At 34.1% G+C, this 20,861-nt stretch overlaps 2 protein-coding genes across 2 annotated transcripts; one reads left to right on the forward strand and one right to left on the reverse strand.

Annotated features, from left to right (window-relative positions):
- Nucleotides 1–4,639: 4,639 nt before the first annotated feature.
- LOC128210226 (carbonyl reductase [NADPH] 2-like) lies at nt 4,640–5,785 on the forward strand. The gene has a single exon (XM_052914434.1). The coding sequence runs from the start codon at nt 4,708–4,710 to the stop codon at nt 5,464–5,466; it is 759 nt and encodes a 252-aa protein (XP_052770394.1). The 5' UTR covers nt 4,640–4,707; the 3' UTR covers nt 5,467–5,785.
- A 10,234-nt stretch (nt 5,786–16,019) lies between these two features.
- LOC128211129 (uncharacterized) lies at nt 16,020–20,852 on the reverse strand. The gene is made up of 5 exons (XM_052915555.1): nt 20,603–20,852; nt 20,189–20,320; nt 18,379–18,475; nt 18,044–18,264; nt 16,020–17,004 (listed from the first exon to the last, which is right to left on the reverse strand). The coding sequence occupies exons 1-5, from the start codon at nt 20,709–20,711 to the stop codon at nt 16,811–16,813; spliced, it is 753 nt and encodes a 250-aa protein (XP_052771515.1). The 5' UTR covers nt 20,712–20,852; the 3' UTR covers nt 16,020–16,810.
- Nucleotides 20,853–20,861: the final 9 nt, after the last annotated feature.

Raw genomic sequence — 20,861 nt, forward strand, 5'->3', positions numbered from 1 at the left:
ATAATGAATGTGAATTCTAAACGCACTGTAGAGTCTTATGAAGTCGTTGTGACTTCGTTACGGTTAGAGCACGTGAATGTTTATTCGATTCAGTTCTCGATTGTTTAGTAATCTTGTTTCAATGTTAGGTGACCTAGATTCATTAAAGTAAATTTTGTTTGTCCTTATGATATTTCTAAGAATGTTTGAATTAAAATATGTAAAGAATGTTCTGAAACATTCTACTCTTTCCATCTATAGAGCAATTATAATAAACAAGAATTTCAAAAACGTTCTTGGTGAATTAATAAGAAATTGTTTTTGTAGCAAAATTCCCATTTCTTAATTCATGGCATTTTTTTCGATAAATGTTTCTTTGGTAAAATTAAAGTTTCTATAATAGCTCCACAAGTTCAAGAACTATTATGTAAAGATAACATTTTGTTTTCGAAATCATTCTGAAAATGTTGTTGGATGTAGGTAGTTCTTATAATGTGTTCAATATTATGTGAACTTAATTATGTGGACATACTTTACCAGGATCAGTGATGTTATTGTGTGAACTTTTGCATATTTTTTAGCATTATACACATTGTAAATATGTTAGTAAAAATGTGTTGTTGTTTTTCTCTTAACGTGTTGCTTTTGGTGATTGTTACATTATAAATTGTTGTATTATGACAAATGTTTCTCTCTATGTATGTCTTGTAGATTTTGTGTCCAATGCACATTAGACTGTCCATTTTGTCATGAAAGCCTTTTTTCTCTCACATCACCACACACAATTTAACCAATTCAACCTTACATAAACTTCTTCGAAATTTGACTGTTTATTTTTTTTCTTCAAATTAAGCAAGTCCCTTCGTTTGTGTGTGTGTTTGTATTGAAAATAGAACAAATAGAGGTTTTAAACAAAACACAATCCTTTTATTGTATTTTCCAAAACAGAGACCTGTATATGTTGAAGCAGGAATGACTTCCTTTTGAAAGAAACAATTTGCTAAATCAAAATCCGAAATGAGGCTTTAGGGTAAATTTGACCTAATAAGGTCGCCTCCATTGACCATTTACGTTGAGCATATGTCTAAATCGTGGTTTGGGGGCGTATTTGTCACTGTGGCTTAAACAATGTCCAAAATGGGGGATTAAGGTAAATTTATCTATAAAAGTATTGCCTTTCTGTGAATAACTGTTATCAATTTCAATTTTAAACCATTTGATTTAGTAACGGTATTACAAGAATGGTAGCTAACAATTAGATTTCTTACTTCATGTATGTCATTTGCAGGCAGTAAGTATAAATCTTCCTTTAAACTTATCATAGAAGAAAGGTGATGTTCTAGCTCATATATAGAAACATACAAATATTAGTATTGATATATTTCAGCACAGGCATCCCTGTAAAAGGCGAGAACAGTACAGCAAGAAAGAAAATATAGCAAACAGCGTTCCTGAAAAGACATGTTATGGACGGTTTCTTTTAGAAACATAACACAACATTCCTAATAAAGTTTTATCAGAAAATGTGCTGATCGTGAGTTGATACCATGTCGCCCGATTGTCTTGGGCGACAAAACTAAAATATTTCTTACGCATTAGATTAAAATGGTTTTCTTAACTGTTGTTATGTCATTGAATGACCTTGGAATGAGAAACATTGTTCATTCATTTTAAAATTAATACAGATTTATGTCAATAAATTTGCGCAATTAGTTTGAAACTCCGGGCTGTTTCGATCAAACTGAGGACAGTGGGAAAAGATGAATAATATGAACTTCAATGTTGATCAAATGTTTATTTCACATGTCCATTGGCCGTGTTTTGTTTATCATCCAGTAGGTTAATGATCGCCATTCAGAGAAGATGACAATGTCAGTATACATAATCAGTTTATAAACAGCGTATTTTACAACAACTGAACCAGTTTGAGTGTTTTCATAAGTCAAATATTTATGTATCATATTTCGTAATCTAAAATAAGCGTAAAAAATAGTCAACGAATTGTAGATTTAGTTTTGACATAATTCTCTTTAACGTTTCCATCGGCAGCATCACCCTGCTAGTTTTGTTACAATGTCTGATACTATTAAGGAAATTCATGAACACGCACTGTATTATTTCCTTTCTTATGTTAGTTAACTGCTTTTGTTGATACGTGTTTATACTATGCCATATTTACTTTTTAAATAGATTTTCTGTTTTATTACTGGAATAATTACCTTTATTTAAAGTGAACATTTCGTGCCCTTCGTTAGTATCTTAAAATGTCTGTCAGATTGCTGCAATGTAAGGTGTTGACAGGCGACAAATCGCTCGATGTGCCTTTTTCTGGATTTCCCCGTTAAACTAAGGTACAAATCCTGGCCTTTCCGTGAGCTATTTTTCCAATAAAAGCACAATGAATTTAAACTTGAGCAAGAGTTAAATTTCCATGGAATTAGATTCCGTCCATACTATGCCTGACATAGCGTTACAAATCATTTCAGTATCTAGAATGAACAAGAAAATCGCTAAAAACATCTTGTCCGAAAAACATCCTTTGCTGTTTACGAATTAAAATAGTTGCATATGTCTTTCCTGTGTTGTTTCTATTATTTCTGTAGACCCATAAGCAACGCACTTCAGATCAGAGAATTCACTTTTTTAAGAAATTCCGTTCTTTCACACAACAATAATATTTTGACATCTGGTCTGGGTACTTTGTTTTGTCTTCTTTTTCTCATCATCTTAGGCTGAAAAAGTGTTCATCAGTTTGATTTCAAATGTCATTGACCTACAAAGAAAACGGAAGCCTATGTATGCTGCTTTTATAGATTTCAAAAAAGCATTTCACTCTGTTAACTATTCATTACTGTATGATGTTTTACGTAAAAGCAATATATCAGAGTGTTTGTATAGAACAATTATGTCAATATATGTCTCTGTTCAAGGTGTTGTTAAGACCAAATCAGACTCCACTATGTGATGTCAAATAGGATTATGCCAAGGCTGTAGTTGAAGTCCAATATTGTTTGCCTTGTTTATAAATGAACTGCATAGCTTGTCTTTAAACAACAATGTGTGAGGTTTACAACTTTTCCTGATATGACTGAAATATTTTTAATTATGTTTACAGATGATATTGAATGTGTATCTGACAGCGTTGTAGGCCTACAAAGGCAGTCAAATATTTAACAGGACCTTTGCAATGAATGCAAGCTTCTTGTTAATATATACAAAACGAAAGTTATGGTATTTAAGAATGGTGGATTATTATCGAGACATAAAAATTGGTCTTTTGCAAATAGTAAACTTGATGTTGTAAAGGGTTTTGATTATGCTGATGTTCATTTCTCAAATATATTATCATGTATAAAATGGCTGAACATATATCAATTAAGGCAAAACGAGTTCTTTTGCATGTTTTTATTTCGTTTCAGAATTAAAGTTATGTACCATATAAAACATTTTTCAAAAGTAATTGATTCAAAAATTATGCCAATTGTGTTATATGGCTCAGATTTATCGGGACTTAAAATATGGTTTGCATTGATAAAGTACATATGTTGGGATGCAAGAGGTTCTTGCGTGTCAACAAAACGCTTGTAATGATGTGGTTCTAGGTGACTTGGGACGTTTTCCTATGTATATATATATTCATCTAAACGTTGTATTAAATACTGGACTCGTCTTCTCAATATGCCGAAAACTAGATACCCTAAATGATGTTATAATTTGCTTTGAACATTGCAAATAACAATTAATGATATAATCTAAAATCTTTTATTGAAATGTTCACCTTCATCTTTGATTTGGTGGCACCTGCAGGTAGCGAAGAGGAATACTGTTTATAAAAGAAATAAACATAATTTGTTATGAAGTCATAGATGCGAGCACGGGACTCCACGGGAAACGAGTTAACTATGAAATCGGCAGCAGATGCAATATCGACTACCAGGGTGTGGCTCTAAAGAGGGCAGACTTTCCTTCTTTTCACAATGACGGCGCTATGGGGGACCATCCCGATCTCATCTATCGCGGCTCCCACAGTATTTTAGCGTGGAAATTGATTTTTTTTGTTCATGCTAGTGGACATAGCTGTGTTGATTGATAATGTTAAGTATAGGCGCGGGAAGACAATTTTAAAGTCCTTTTAAAGCAGAATAAAATTTACCAATTAACCATTTTCGCACATCCTAGTTCCAAGAACATTGCTACATTGAACTCTTGCTGGGTGATCTTAATGTTTGAGTTCTGTAATATCAACCCGATCTGTTTTCGCTAGGAGCGGGTCTAGTATCATATCATATAAAACGTGTAAATGTGTTTGAAGTGAAGATCCATTATAAGTTGCATAAACTTATTCTAAACCATATCATCTGTATGGTATTATTTATGTTAAAGTCCCTTTAGGATGCTGATAGCATTTATTAGGGAACTAACGCATACAGTATCATTTCTAAATTGGTTATGGATATGTCTGACTATCAAAAGATGTTAGTAATAATATCGCCTTCGTTGATAAACATGTGAGGCGACTTTTGAATAAATAACCTTACTTTAATTTAACCTGAGTATTACATTTTACATCAGTGGATTTAGGTCAACGCTAGATAACGCTAGATAATGTACATGCATATCTGTTAGAATAGACGGACAAGTTCAATGTGCTTAAGCAAGCTATAACGACGGCAGGCAGAATTAACTAAGTTGATAATCTACAGTGGCAAGAACATTTGACGTATAATAATGTCACTAAACTTGAAAGGCAAGAAGTTTTTAGTGACTGGAGCAGGACGGGGTATCGGGCGAGAGCTTGTTAAAGCTTTATACAAAGAGGAATGCATTGTTTACGCCCTCAACAGGTCAAAGGAGCCGTTAGATACTCTCGTGCATGAACTTCCTGCCGTAGTTCCCTTACACGTGGATCTTGAAGACTGGGAGGCAACCAGGGCTTGTCTTGAGGGTATTGAGGTACTGGATGGAGTCGTAAACAACGCGGGTCTAACTGGCCTACCCCAAACGTCTGTGCTGGAATGCAGTAAGGAGTTTATGGATAAGGTTATAGACTGTCAAGTGTTCGGGGCGATAAACACTATGCAGGTCGTTGCAAAGAAGATGATAGAGGCAGGTCGGCCAGGGTCGTTCGTGAACGTATCTAGCGTCCTTTCCCATGTGGCTGCACCTGGACAGCTGCCATATTGCTTTACAAAGGCGGCGCTCGATATGATTACGAAGCAGTTTGCGTTAGAGCTCGGACCGCACAACATTCGAGTAAATTCTATCAATCCAACATTGGTCCTCACAGACAATATCAAGAAGTTTATAGAAGAAGTGTCTCCTGTGGACAAAATTTTCACGTCGCGGACTCCGTGCGGTCGTCTACCGGAGGTAACGGAAGTGGTTGTTCCTATCATGTACCTGTTGAGCGACATGTCATCCATGGTTTCGGGAACCCATCAGGTCGTGGACGGTGGGATGCTCTCCTGTTTCATAACGCAACTCTGATGACACGTTTTATAACTCGTTTGTATACGAATTTAATAAAATGTTGACTATGTATTTAAGTTATATATATCAACAAATTAATCATGTTCAAAGCGTGCTTGTGTTTCTTGCGTTTATTCAGCACAAACACACGAAAAGATTACGGCTAATGTTGTATATTTACATTTAAAGTAACTGTTCCATAGGGATTGTGGAATCATAAACGATAATTGGAAATAATGTTTCAAGCCATTTCAATATTTGTTTGTTGATGTTATCGCCATTAAAGTTGATGAAAACGTTAAAACTTAAGTGAATAATATGATTCGGCACATAGAAATGTTCCACTGAATAAACTTGAAATCAGAACACGAGTTTTTGTTGATTTTAAAATATTTCTCATAATAATTTGACACTTAGGGTTACATACCAATATATTGAAACGTCAGTTCTATTCTATTATTTTCTTAAGGATTACTTAAATTGTGTATGCATATTAAAATTGATATAAAACATCAAAACAGGAGAAAAAAATCTTTTAAATAAACGTTTATAAGCTTCTACTCGCTCATAGTGGCAGAGATGTAGGAGATCACTATGTAGGAGATGGCACAATTTGATATTTAATTCCTAGCTTAACGAGAACAACTCATGGTCACAGTTAAAGCAAAACCAGAATAGATATACTTTAGAATATCTGGGTCATTCAATATTTGGGTAGCGAAACAGATCTTCAATGGGAATTAAAACTAGTGGATGGCTACTTAACCTAACACTTTATTCAAATGATATCAATTAAACAAATAAGCCTTATCGAAACCACCATTAGCATGGAGATTACAAAGCAGAATGTAAACCAAATCATATAAACTTATTTAATAAATCCAAGTACTCAAAACAAAACAAGATACTGTGAGATATCACCTGTAGTACATATATTTCTAAATGTCTATTCAAATAACCATAAAGCTAGAGTTTGCAATTATTATCGAACGGTGAACTTTATGCGGTTGTTACAAAGAATTTTATGCAATTGCTTAAATTTCTGCACGCAACTGCAATTAACTAACAAGGCTATAAAACTCCATAAATAAAAGAATACTGCAATACTTGAATTCTTTATTTATGTTAGAGCAGTTTGGTATAAATAGTGTATGTCATTCCATAAACATAAACATGTGTATTTTAATCACATGTGTACCGTACTTCAATACCATAGTACTTATTCTCTTTAAACAGCGATTTAATCATACATTTTCAGTAAAGTCATATTTACTTACTGTCGAAACATATTCTTGAAGAACAAAATCTCAAAAGTTATATCGAAATGACTAATTATAGTATAGTAACCAATCATTAGAGAGAGAATGATATACGTCATAGCTTGTTTATATACTTGCATGTTTATTCGCCCACAACCAACGATTCTGGTGGAAATATTAAAAGGATATTTTGTAAAATGCCATTACTCATGGGGAAATATTTCAACCATACGCTTTAAACAATTGACGCACATGCCTTAGAAGAGAAATAGAACATAACAGATCTTAAACAGTTGATATTAGAAGTTTCCATTAATCTTGTTTGTAGGTGACATTACCGAAATAAATACAATAACAACATCCGGAGATACGATGAACATGTTCAGATAGGTTATGTTATAAATACACTATAATGATGCCTTAAAGCAGAATAACATTGTCAAGATGAACTTCAATATTATTTTTGTACATTTAGTGTCATCGTCATCTGTGTAATTTAATCTTGTATTTCAATGATAGCATAATCAGGAAAAAAAATGTAAATAGGTAGTAGGTTTAAACAAGAGGGCCAAGACGGCCCTATATAGCTCACCAGATTGGACAAATGCGTCTTAAGATTTAATGTATGCATTATGAACGCAACCCGCCCAAACGCCCGCCCACCTGTAAACCGCAGGTGAAACTATAATACATCTCATTTTTAAAACGGGCGTGTGAAAACAAGAATCATGTGTATTTGTTTTATACTTACTAAGGGCCTTACAATATTTCAGTTGGATATATAACTTCTCTAAAAAAGGGCACTTTGTTACTGTGTATTTGTTCATGAAGCTGGTATTTTCAATAATTGTGAAACAATAAAATAAACATTATAAAAACTAGTTATAACAATTTTGATAAGAGGGTCACAATGAAACATTTATGTGAAACTATTTAAACTCGTGGCCATGTACTTTTTCGAATCAACATGGAGGAAGAATATGACAGAGTGTCACCGAATGAACATTTCTGTGAAATTATTTTAAAATCGGACGAGCGGATTCTGATGAAAATCAGTTTTCCATATAGACAAATCGTGAAAAATAGTCGCCCCCTAGTGGCCATGATTTTTTGGAAATCGACATAGGGTGAAGGATTTTGATACAGGTTTACCTAATGAACATTTCTGTGAATTATTTTGAAATCGAGCCAGCGATTTTTTAATGAAGATATTCAAAGAGTTTCAAGACAATAAAACACATCATTTCGTTCATCTTTCCAAAATGGTTTGTGTATGTTTCTGTCTATAATAACTGAGAAAAGTCTAAGGTTCACCATCATGTTCTCTGGCAGTTTTCTGAAGGGGCCTACTCCTGCCGTAGTGAAAATTAGGTCGCCGGATTTTTTAAACACATGAACCTGTAGATGAAAAAAAATGAAGACTGAAAATATAGATATATAAGAGGTTGTACAAACAAATATTTGTTGGCAAACGAACTCTGACGTATTTATAGTTAATTTCGCCTAAGTTTGATTTCGAAATTATGGGGAAGCCGCTGAGGGCGCATGTTTCAACACAAAATGCACACTTGCTATAAAAAAGTCTCCCAGTACCGCTTATATATACTGACAAATTATCTACACGAATTCCATTAAGACAGAAATCATAAACAAGATCAGCTAATGAATGCTAATATTATACTGCAAATTGAGATATAATAGGCCTGATTGTTTCAAAATGCCACTGTCAATTTATCGTCATTATTCTAACGATAAAGTCTTTTATCCTTTCTTTCTGTAATCAATTCATTTCCGACGCATAAGAACGTTTTAAGATACAAGTTTGTCCACGTATTTCTCCTTTATATAGAAGTGATAAACGTGTAGATAAACAAGTGCAGTAATGTAAGGACGCCCCTGTTTCCTGGTTCACTGTTTGGGTGGAAAATGTCGTCGATTCGGTGAGTATTTACATTGTTTCTATATGTTTCAGCGATAATTTTAAAAACGACCTTGTGCATTGAAGGAAGAGCATTTCCTTGTTTATCCAGTGAAAAAATTGCATGTTCTAACTAGCTCATCTGAGACCTTGTTTTCGTCAATGACAGAATGATAATGTGAGAGTTTTTCGAGTGAAGGTCGCCATTTTTGGGGATGAATCAGCACATTTCAGAAAATAATAATTGGTTCATTCAAAGCATTTTTAATCGGTTAAATTTGGTACCCTACAATAACGATAAAAAGGCATTGATTGTTTTGCCTATTCCATGCTTGTGTACTATAACACGTATATGAAGGGTGGTTTTTATCAGTACCTCACAGCTCCCTACTTAAAGAATAACTATATATTTTGGAGGTTATAGAGTATTGCAAGACTCAATAAAGTCTTTAATTGAAATAGTGTTTACTTAAGTCGTGACTGACGAACTGCATTAAGGACAGAAAATGAAAAGGTATTTTCCTTTTTTTTGATTGCAAAATTTCAACAATTGCTTAAATACATCTGCATACTATGGAAAGTAAATTCTTTGTTTTGTTTTTAAATTCATTATAATAACAAAATGCAATTTTTAATAAGTGTTGCCATGGATGATTAGAGTTAAGTCTACATCAACTTGGTTAATCTACACGTAAAAAAAGAATACAACTATTTTCAAAATATGTTTTTATATTAATTTTCTTATCAATTTCAGTTCACAATGTCCGCTACATCAGTCTGTGGTCACTGTTGCAAACTCTAAGAGTATTTCTACACATGCTGGCTGTGATGTACTTTTCTGCATGGCATACAAACATAACGAGTTTCATAAGTGTGAGAAATTTTCACGGTAGTGTACATCGACGCTTTTCCGCCATGTACTCACAACACTTGTTATTTTTTGTGAGATTTCATTTTTTGTCCTCAATTTCAGTGTGTCTCTTAGATCCAACTATATATGTCGGTTATGACTTTCCACATCTAACACACATGACATTTGTCTTGATGATGCTTTCCAGCATGTGTAATTCAATGGATGAACGTGATGCGTTTCCCTGCCCGCAAAAAATCACACTTGCATGTTTCTTTCTGAGCAAATTTCGTGTGTCGATAACTTTCGTTTATTTTCATGTATATACGTGGTTGCCAGTTGATATGATTGCACACGCACATCACCTTATAAGGTCTTAAGCATTAATCTAATTATATATTTATACGCAAATCTGACGACCATATGATCGAACGATCTAAGAAACAGATCTTGTTTCTTATCTTAATAAAGCGTAGGAACCGACACATTCCAAACCAATTTTGATTTGTGTGCATATGAATTAAATGTGTTTTCAATCAGATTGAAATATTATTGATGATGCGCTCATGCCCCTTACAAGCCCCCCCCCCCCCCGATGTATGGTGTTCTATACGCCTGAAATTCAATATGTGCCAGAAATAGAATTTTTAATGTATATACGAGATCATTATGCAAGTTCATTGGAAGTGTGCGTTTCTGCGTTTAGCTGTCTTGGAAGCGGTATCGAGAGTGATTCATACCAAGTTCAGCTGTTTTGGAAACGATGTCGAGAGTGATTCATACCAAATTCAGCTGTCTTGGAAGCGGTGTCGAGAGTGATTTATACCAAGTTCAGCTGTCTTGGAAGCGGTGTCGAGAGTGATTCATACCAAATTCAGCTGTCTTGGAAGCGGTGTCGAGAGTGATTTATACCAAGTTCAGCTGTCTTGGAAGCAGTGTCGAGAGTGATTCATACCAAGTTCAGCTGTCTTCTCAATCAAATTAAAATAAATTGATACACACAAGACAAGATTATAGTTGTTGTATTGCCTACCATGTCTATAGTTACCATTGTGATATTGTGAATGGAACTATAAAAAACGATCTAAGGTCATATAACATATATAGCCTGTCCTTGAGTTACATATACAGAAAAGAGTGACTTTCAAATTATTTTTATTTTTCATTAGAAGACGACAAGCCTATAAAGGATAATTAATTGTTTCAATGTAAGATCGTAATATACTTTCCCGAGTGAGCACCGAAAGATATATTTCACGAGTGGCGTAGCCATTAGAGTGTTATTCACTTTTGGTGTTCACGAGGTGAAATACATTGTAATCTTACACTGAAACAATCATTGTTTTATTATTATTATTATTATTATTATTATTATTATTATTATTATTATTATTATATGCCGTAAATGGTGTTAAATGTAATTTAAAAAAATATTCTACAAAAAGGGCCAATTTGTATGAGCACGTTATGTCAATTTGGAAATGAAGTCGATGAAATTGTGCGCGCTGTATAAGAGGGTCACAATGAAACATTTATGTGAAACTATTTAAACTCGTGGCCATGTACTTTTTCGAATCAACATGGAGGAAGAATATGACAGAGTGTCACCGAATGAACATTTCTGTGAAATTATTTTAAAATCGGACGAGCGGATTCTGATGAAAATCAGTTTTCCATATAGACAAATCGTGAAAAATAGTCGCCCCCTAGTGGCCATGATTTTTTGGAAATCGACATAGGGTGAAGGATTTTGATACAGGTTTACCTAATGAACATTTCTGTGAATTATTTTGAAATCGAGCCAGCGATTTTTTAATGAAGATATTCAAAGAGTTTCAAGACAATAAAACACATCATTTCGTTCATCTTTCCAAAATGGTTTGTGTATGTTTCTGTCTATAATAACTGAGAAAAGTCTAAGGTTCACCATCATGTTCTCTGGCAGTTTTCTGAAGGGGCCTACTCCTGCCGTAGTGAAAATTAGGTCGCCGGATTTTTTAAACACATGAACCTGTAGATGAAAAAAAATGAAGACTGAAAATATAGATATATAAGAGGTTGTACAAACAAATATTTGTTGGCAAACGAACTCTGACGTATTTATAGTTAATTTCGCCTAAGTTTGATTTCGAAATTATGGGGAAGCCGCTGAGGGCGCATGTTTCAACACAAAATGCACACTTGCTATAAAAAAGTCTCCCAGTACCGCTTATATATACTGACAAATTATCTACACGAATTCCATTAAGACAGAAATCATAAACAAGATCAGCTAATGAATGCTAATATTATACTGCAAATTGAGATATAATAGGCCTGATTGTTTCAAAATGCCACTGTCAATTTATCGTCATTATTCTAACGATAAAGTCTTTTATCCTTTCTTTCTGTAATCAATTCATTTCCGACGCATAAGAACGTTTTAAGATACAAGTTTGTCCACGTATTTCTCCTTTATATAGAAGTGATAAACGTGTAGATAAACAAGTGCAGTAATGTAAGGACGCCCCTGTTTCCTGGTTCACTGTTTGGGTGGAAAATGTCGTCGATTCGGTGAGTATTTACATTGTTTCTATATGTTTCAGCGATAATTTTAAAAACGACCTTGTGCATTGAAGGAAGAGCATTTCCTTGTTTATCCAGTGAAAAAATTGCATGTTCTAACTAGCTCATCTGAGACCTTGTTTTCGTCAATGACAGAATGATAATGTGAGAGTTTTTCGAGTGAAGGTCGCCATTTTTGGGGATGAATCAGCACATTTCAGAAAATAATAATTGGTTCATTCAAAGCATTTTTAATCGGTTAAATTTGGTACCCTACAATAACGATAAAAAGGCATTGATTGTTTTGCCTATTCCATGCTTGTGTACTATAACACGTATATGAAGGGTGGTTTTTATCAGTACCTCACAGCTCCCTACTTAAAGAATAACTATATATTTTGGAGGTTATAGAGTATTGCAAGACTCAATAAAGTCTTTAATTGAAATAGTGTTTACTTAAGTCGTGACTGACGAACTGCATTAAGGACAGAAAATGAAAAGGTATTTTCCTTTTTTTTGATTGCAAAATTTCAACAATTGCTTAAATACATCTGCATACTATGGAAAGTAAATTCTTTGTTTTGTTTTTAAATTCATTATAATAACAAAATGCAATTTTTAATAAGTGTTGCCATGGATGATTAGAGTTAAGTCTACATCAACTTGGTTAATCTACACGTAAAAAAAGAATACAACTATTTTCAAAATATGTTTTTATATTAATTTTCTTATCAATTTCAGTTCACAATGTCCGCTACATCAGTCTGTGGTCACTGTTGCAAACTCTAAGAGTATTTCTACACATGCTGGCTGTGATGTACTTTTCTGCATGGCATACAAACATAACGAGTTTCATAAGTGTGAGAAATTTTCACGGTAGTGTACATCGACGCTTTTCCGCCATGTACTCACAACACTTGTTATTTTTTGTGAGATTTCATTTTTTGTCCTCAATTTCAGTGTGTCTCTTAGATCCAACTATATATGTCGGTTATGACTTTCCACATCTAACACACATGACATTTGTCTTGATGATGCTTTCCAGCATGTGTAATTCAATGGATGAACGTGATGCGTTTCCCTGCCCGCAAAAAATCACACTTGCATGTTTCTTTCTGAGCAAATTTCGTGTGTCGATAACTTTCGTTTATTTTCATGTATATACGTGGTTGCCAGTTGATATGATTGCACACGCACATCACCTTATAAGGTCTTAAGCATTAATCTAATTATATATTTATACGCAAATCTGACGACCATATGATCGAACGATCTAAGAAACAGATCTTGTTTCTTATCTTAATAAAGCGTAGGAACCGACACATTCCAAACCAATTTTGATTTGTGTGCATATGAATTAAATGTGTTTTCAATCAGATTGAAATATTATTGATGATGCGCTCATGCCCCTTACAAGCCCCCCCCCCCCCCGATGTATGGTGTTCTATACGCCTGAAATTCAATATGTGCCAGAAATAGAATTTTTAATGTATATACGAGATCATTATGCAAGTTCATTGGAAGTGTGCGTTTCTGCGTTTAGCTGTCTTGGAAGCGGTATCGAGAGTGATTCATACCAAGTTCAGCTGTTTTGGAAACGATGTCGAGAGTGATTCATACCAAATTCAGCTGTCTTGGAAGCGGTGTCGAGAGTGATTTATACCAAGTTCAGCTGTCTTGGAAGCGGTGTCGAGAGTGATTCATACCAAATTCAGCTGTCTTGGAAGCGGTGTCGAGAGTGATTTATACCAAGTTCAGCTGTCTTGGAAGCAGTGTCGAGAGTGATTCATACCAAGTTCAGCTGTCTTCTCAATCAAATTAAAATAAATTGATACACACAAGACAAGATTATAGTTGTTGTATTGCCTACCATGTCTATAGTTACCATTGTGATATTGTGAATGGAACTATAAAAAACGATCTAAGGTCATATAACATATATAGCCTGTCCTTGAGTTACATATACAGAAAAGAGTGACTTTCAAATTATTTTTATTTTTCATTAGAAGACGACAAGCCTATAAAGGATAATTAATTGTTTCAATGTAAGATCGTAATATACTTTCCCGAGTGAGCACCGAAAGATATATTTCACGAGTGGCGTAGCCATTAGAGTGTTATTCACTTTTGGTGTTCACGAGGTGAAATACATTGTAATCTTACACTGAAACAATCATTGTTTTATTATTATTATTATTATTATTATTATTATTATTATTATTATTATTATATGCCGTAAATGGTGTTAAATGTAATTTAAAAAAATATTCTACAAAAAGGGCCAATTTGTATGAGCACGTTATGTCAATTTGGAAATGAAGTCGATGAAATTGTGCGCGCTGACGTTGACTTTGAACTGGGGGTGGGGTAAAAATTGACAGTGAAAAATATCAGTTTGATATTTTCAGTGTTCAAAACATCATGATTTAATTTTATTTCACTGATATACCGACGGAAAGCATATAATAAACAGAACTGTTTTCATGTAGGGAAGTTAGAATATCTATAGGTCATACCCGTCTTATCACTATCTCTAGGATGTAGCTCGATACACAACCCCTGCAGTTTTACATGTACAACTGCCACAATACTAGGAATGTTCAAACCCTAATAGAGATATCAAATATGTATTCGTGTAACATCGAACTTAGTATTTTAGCATTTGAACGCTCATGCGACATTCACTAAACTACCTTGTTAAAAGGTAATCATGGTATTGGAAATGATAACAAAACTACTAGTGCCATTCAAAGAAAACGTAGACACTGTACATACAACAGTTAATGAAGGTAAATATTATGTTTATTCATATCACATATATCGTTTGAATCTGTTATTTCTGGGTCAAAGGTCATTTTGGTACATTGATTGTGCTCATTTGTACAAAAAGAACTCAGCTTCGAAATTAAGCTAGCTATATTCTGTATTTTTTACATAGGATATTGACTGAGAGTTGTAATCTTTTTATCCAAAATAACAATAATGATTGCAAAGATCCATCCACCATGCAGTTCCATTTTAGAGAGGCTTGTTTTCATAGTATGTGTAGCACGCTGAGATATCGTTGTTATTTATTGTGTGTACTTGGAGAGCTGTCGTTTTTGTTCAAGTAAGTAGGATTGTTTATGATAATAATTGTATAGCACTTTTAAACAGGAAACTTACAGTTGTGAGAATTTTACGAATCACAGTAAAACTTGTTGCGCCGTACTCCTTTCAACGTCATCCATTTCTATAATTCGCTGAGGTAATCAAAGATTGATACTCGGAAAGTGTGGTTCAGATATGCTTGTTAATTTGTTATATTTTACCTTTTAGCATGAGTGCATTCAGGCACAACGTTTGATAGTAGTATACACATGTACATGTGTATATATGATTAATCTCTGAAATATTAACATACAACCCAATTTAATACCGTGCTCAGTCTTAGCCTTTTATTGTTAAAACAATCATCAAAATGGCAAAAAGACAACCCATCTAGTCCACTTTTATAGTAGTAACCTTAAAAATACATTGATTTATGTAATCCAAAATATTAAGTGCCAACATCAAAACATGATTAACTTATCAAGAATGTATGTGTATTTGTTAATGGCCCTCGTTCATTATGAAGTTTGCATACTTACACATATGCTCAGTTACAGTTACACATTTTGTTACAAGAAGTATTTTTTACTGAATGTAATGTCTAAACCAAACGTAGATGTAACAGGTTTAAATGCATTTTAAGAAATGTTTTATGTAGTTGATCATTGCAGAAGCGCCACAGAGTGAGTTGTGGTTGTTTGTTTTCCAGTCGAACAATAAACGTAACTCAATACTTAGAGTTTGCACTACGATGACAACGTCGACATTAATGACCAATTGCTATCACCCCGACATTTATTCGAAAAACAGACGAGCTAATTCATTTAATTTCAGTCTTATCATATGAATATATATAATAAATGATATACAAACTGACTTAACCAATAAATTCAATTCAAACATAAAAATATGAAATTTAAAGCTGTTTATTGAAAAGACCACACAAATATACATTATCATTCAATAATAGGAAATGACAGATATATGGACACACATAATATGAATGAAACATAATATTTCAAAAAGGGTGAATTAAAAACGTGAAGTGTCAATGATAATTTATTGAATCAATTTGAATAATTATTTATCACAGAAACAGAAGCTGGATTCCTAATAAGAAATATTCTACTCTGCTCTTAAGTGAAGATCTGTTTCTTGAATTTCTTTTACCTACTGGCATATTGTTTTAATCTGGAACATATTGTTTATATTGTTAATATTGTTAATAAAGTGTAGAACCGGTATAGCAATTAAGCATACAAGTTTCAAATTGAATCTGTAGTTTTAAGTATTTTGCAAATGTTTGTCAGATATGTAGGTAAATTTAACATATAAATATTATGGACTTATGTTTTTACAGTTGTATACACAAGGTTAATTCTTAGTATCTTAAGTCTATATTCAACGTTTTACCATCCAATATTAAAAAAAGCAGAAAGGCTTAAAACACAATAAAACACAATATTCAAACAAGTATGTGTAGTCCAAACAGTCTAACGTTTCTACACTAAAAACGTGGTTGTTGAATGGCAGTTTTATAAACTATAACAAAGGCTTTTGTTGTAGTAGAAAAAATAAAAGCAATCTGTAATTCTTATATTATCAAAAGATCTTTTCATATTCTACTTAAAAAACAACCCTGTATTAGATTTACTGATTAAGTAAAACCAGGAAACACAACAAAATGGCGTGATCGGACATCTATTCTGGCTTAATAAGGGTGGCAAATGCCCGGATTGCTTCTGTCAAACCTGTCGTTAAAAACTGCTGGCCTTCAATATTCTTGCACTTTGGGCAAAAGCGGGACGCCGATCCCTCGTACCAGGTTTCAACACACTGCTGGCACCCGATGAGACTCTTGCAACATGTTGCATACATGGGTTGCACCATAGCTCCTATAACAAACAGCATATCATGTCGTGCATGTTGTCATTTCAGTATCCCAATACAAGTACAATCACTATAAATATATCATGCCGTGGAGTAAAAGTGCTGCAGTTTTTATACATTTGTCACAGTTTAAAGCTGCACTCTCACAGATTGAAGTTTTTGACAACTTTTTTTATTTTTTGTCTTGGAACGAGCCATTTTTTGCGAAAATGCATGGAAACCAGTTATATAAGACGGCTGACAAAATTTAGTACACAGATTTTTATATTTAAGTTCAAAATTGATGTTTTATGCATGTTTTAAACCGTTAGTAACGGTTTAAGCCATAAAACATAAATTTTCGAACGGAAATATGAAAATCTGCGATCTGATTTTTGGTCAGCAATCTTATATCATTGGTTTGCAGATATTTACGCAAAAATTTGCCCTTTCCAAGACAAAAAATAAAAAAAGTTGTAAAACTGGTAAATCTGTAAGAGTGCAGCTTTAACCATCAACCAACATATAACATTTTTTTTTTTATATAAATCGAGCTCAGTAAAGCGAAAGCTACAGCTTATTCATTTACACTCTAGTCCGTTTCCTGAGTAAACATCGGTATTGATGCTTATTTTAGGGCCATAAAAAGTTCCTCTGTTGCGGATCGAATTCACACACCTCTTGGATGAGAGGCGGTCACCTATGTCATTAGACCCCTCCAACCCTGGTCGGAATTGAACACACAGCCCATTGGGTGAGAGGCGTTCACCTATGCCATTAGACCCCACCCACCCTTGGCGGAAACTAAAATACACAGCCTCTTCGATGAGAGGCGGTCACCTATGCCATTAGGCCCTTCTCACCCTTATAGACATCGAACACACAGCCTCTTTGATGAGAGACGGTCACCTATGTAATTAGACCCTTCTAACCCTAGAAGACATCGAACACACAGATTCTGGAGAGAACGACGGACACGCATACCGGTTAACCGCCTTAATTCATGCTTTTATTTATAACACAAGATCAATGTTAAACGTATTAAAATATTGGTAATGGCTTTACCTTTGCAAATTATGCACATGAAGGCATCATTCATGACCCGCTCTTGTTCACGTGTTACGAACACGACAACCGGACCAGTCTCAAACTTTTGGTGTATCTCATCCATCTGACGCTGTACAGATCTTGTTCTATCTAGGATGGTGGCCATGAGGTCCCTGGATTCCTCTAGTTGTTCGACGCTCCCCCAACCCAAAGCAGCAGCTGGGGGCTGATCACTTCGTCTGTTGTAATTATAAAAGTCTCTCTGTTTATTTAATTTAATAAATTAATGCCTTATCGAAATGAGAGTATCAAAATGTAATTAAATACATTTCATGTTCCAATATATCACGTACCTTTGATTGTTAAGGCGACCCGCTACACAGTCCGATTCTTCCGATTCTATCGGGCAAAATTCCTTACTTGTCTGCGACTTCCAAAAGTCTGATCCGACTAGACAATATAAAACAGTCAATTTTGAAGCCAAACAAACCGTTAGACATTTTGTAAAATACGTGCTCTCTAGTGTTAATATTCGTTTACTTTGTGGCATCCAAGGCATGGCTGTCGACGCCATTTCAAAATTGTCCGGCCTTTTAGTTCTAGTTTTATCACCATATAAAATGCTTTTCTGATCATGACTGTATGCCCTTCTCTCGTTTGAGGGGGTTAGATGTTAGAAACTGGTCGAAATTGAAAACATCAGTACATCGAACACGTACTCACTACTGCTATATATTTTTGTTTACAAGAGTTAAGGAACGTTGCTTGCGCCCATTGAATGCATTTAAGGCAGTCCCACCAACGTACCATAACGACGCAAAGCAAGCCATATGGGTTGTTCCGACTCTTAAATGGTTGGCGGTAATGGCCCTTTTTTAATACAATTAATTGCCCGTTGCATTATCAGTAATGGGGCAGTACAGGGCCACTAGTGGTTTTCATTGTCGTGATTCTGACTAGAAGCAAAGAATAAATTTTGGTTCCAAGCTGTATTGTACAAGATATAATATATACTAACATTTTGGCAAATAAAATTATTTGGGTTAGCCCGATAGTTTGCGGGCGGTCTTGTCAGATAAAAAATATATTTTTTTTTTAGCCTATCAAACGTGATGGTGTTCATGTGTACAAAATATAAAATGTTATCACTTTTAAAACAGGGAAGTAGTTCGCTCTACAAGTTCCACAATACTTATATGACCGTTATTGAAAATATGGTAATTACATATGCATATAAGTCCTTATCCACTACGTCGAAACTGACAAAAATCATTCAGGCCTTTAAGTACACTTAATGGTTAACACTGATAAGACCACTTCCTTATAAGCTGTTGAAGAAGTTAGCTTCATATACCGACATATACCCATGTAGAGACCATTCAAATAAAGGGCCATAACACTTAAACGATATGGTTGCCGAAAATGGGTTCGACATTCGCAGACTTCATGGTGAAAAGGGTTATTAAGTTTCAAAACAATCCTTCAAGAAGTACAGAAGTGCAAAGTAATTAGTTCGCTCCATAAAATAGTGCAATAGACCGCACGACTGCATGGCCGTACGATCGACCGACCGACCAACCGTAAAGTAACTAGAATATACCCATTTTAAAGTTTTGGTAGATTACTTAACTATTTGAACCTGATGTTGAGGGAAGCTTTTTGATATTATCATTATTAATGATTTAATATGCTCATAAAGTATTACATGTTATATTAAAAACATCTTTGTTATAATCCAAAAGAATGTACAATATTTTCTCTTCCTAACAGTGAATAAACATATTGTCAAAGCATATTCTGGTTATATTTGCACTTATTCTGTGCATTACAATATTTAAAGAAAAGCAAAGGTTTCAGCGATGTGTTTGTATACATTTCTTAAGCCTGTGCCTTCCAAATGTTCGGACATTAAAAAAATACAAAATTATTCAAAACAAAGAATATAAGCAAAAACGTGATTAGACCCTATTCTAAAACATTAACTATATAATAACAAACAAAACAATGATTTGCAATTTCTTCATCGAAAGAGTGTCAGGAAGTTATTATGTTTTTTGGGGGAAATGGACACAAACAGCAAATAAAAACATGTTTCGTAATGCTTAATAATTTATGTTAAATGTAAATAATGTGTGTTATTATGTAAATTATAGAATAATATACCTTCTTCCTCCTTAAACGGGATGTGGACTGGTTTGCTAGTTTGCCTTGTTGAGCGTTTTGGTTTAAATAAGGTGACTTCAATTTCTTGGTTATGTACTTTGTGACTTCCCCTATTCACAACTCTTTGTGCAACTGTAAACAGGATAAATGAGCTAAAGTGAAGTCGGCATGAAATAATAAAATATTTGTTAAAAGGAAAATGTGAGATTCTTTACCTCATAAATGTTATTCTAAAAATAAATATTATAAATGTTATGTTAAATCTTATTTTACATCTAAACTTCCTTAGTAAAGTACATGCAAAGGTCGAAGTTATGTTAACTAGTTAATGAATAAATGTGTCTACTCAGCAGTATGAAGCTATATCAATTAGCAACAGCAGTGAACAATTCATAGCAAGAAAAGTCCTCCTACCTTCCTCCTCCTCGAATGTTATATATACAGCATTTTCCTCTACACTGAACGAAACACTGTCTTCAACGACCCCTCCGCCTCCAGATTTTCTCTTGAAGTCAAAGTACATTTCCAATGAGTCTAAACAGTCCTCGTTTACAATGTCTGTTGGACCCTTTACAATGATTGTGTCTAGGCGTTTTGGTACATACCGAATCACAGAAAGTTTTTGTTTCTTTAGATGATGTGGGCAGTATTTCAAGACCAATTCGACATCTGA

Source organism: Mya arenaria, chromosome 12 (genome assembly GCF_026914265.1).
Source record: "Mya arenaria isolate MELC-2E11 chromosome 12, ASM2691426v1".
NCBI classification, from domain to species: Eukaryota; Metazoa; Mollusca; class Bivalvia; order Myida; family Myidae; genus Mya; species Mya arenaria.

What these genes read in the sequence shown, in the direction of transcription:
- LOC128210226 (XM_052914434.1), top strand. Translation starts at nt 4,708, where the DNA reads ATGTCACTAAACTTGAAAGGCAAGAAGTTTTTAGTGACTGGAGCAGGA.
- LOC128211129 (XM_052915555.1), bottom strand. Translation starts at nt 20,711, where the DNA reads ATGTACTTTGACTTCAAGAGAAAATCTGGAGGCGGAGGGGTCGTTGAA. An exon ending in AACATTCGAGGAGGAGGAAG is followed by an intron (nt 20,321 to 20,602) that starts GTAGGAGGACTT and finishes TCCTGTTTACAG; the next exon opens with TTGCACAAAGAGTTGTGAAT. An exon ending in CATGTGCATAATTTGCAAAG is followed by an intron (nt 17,005 to 18,043) that starts GTAAAGCCATTA and finishes TGTTTGTTATAG; the next exon opens with GAGCTATGGTGCAACCCATG.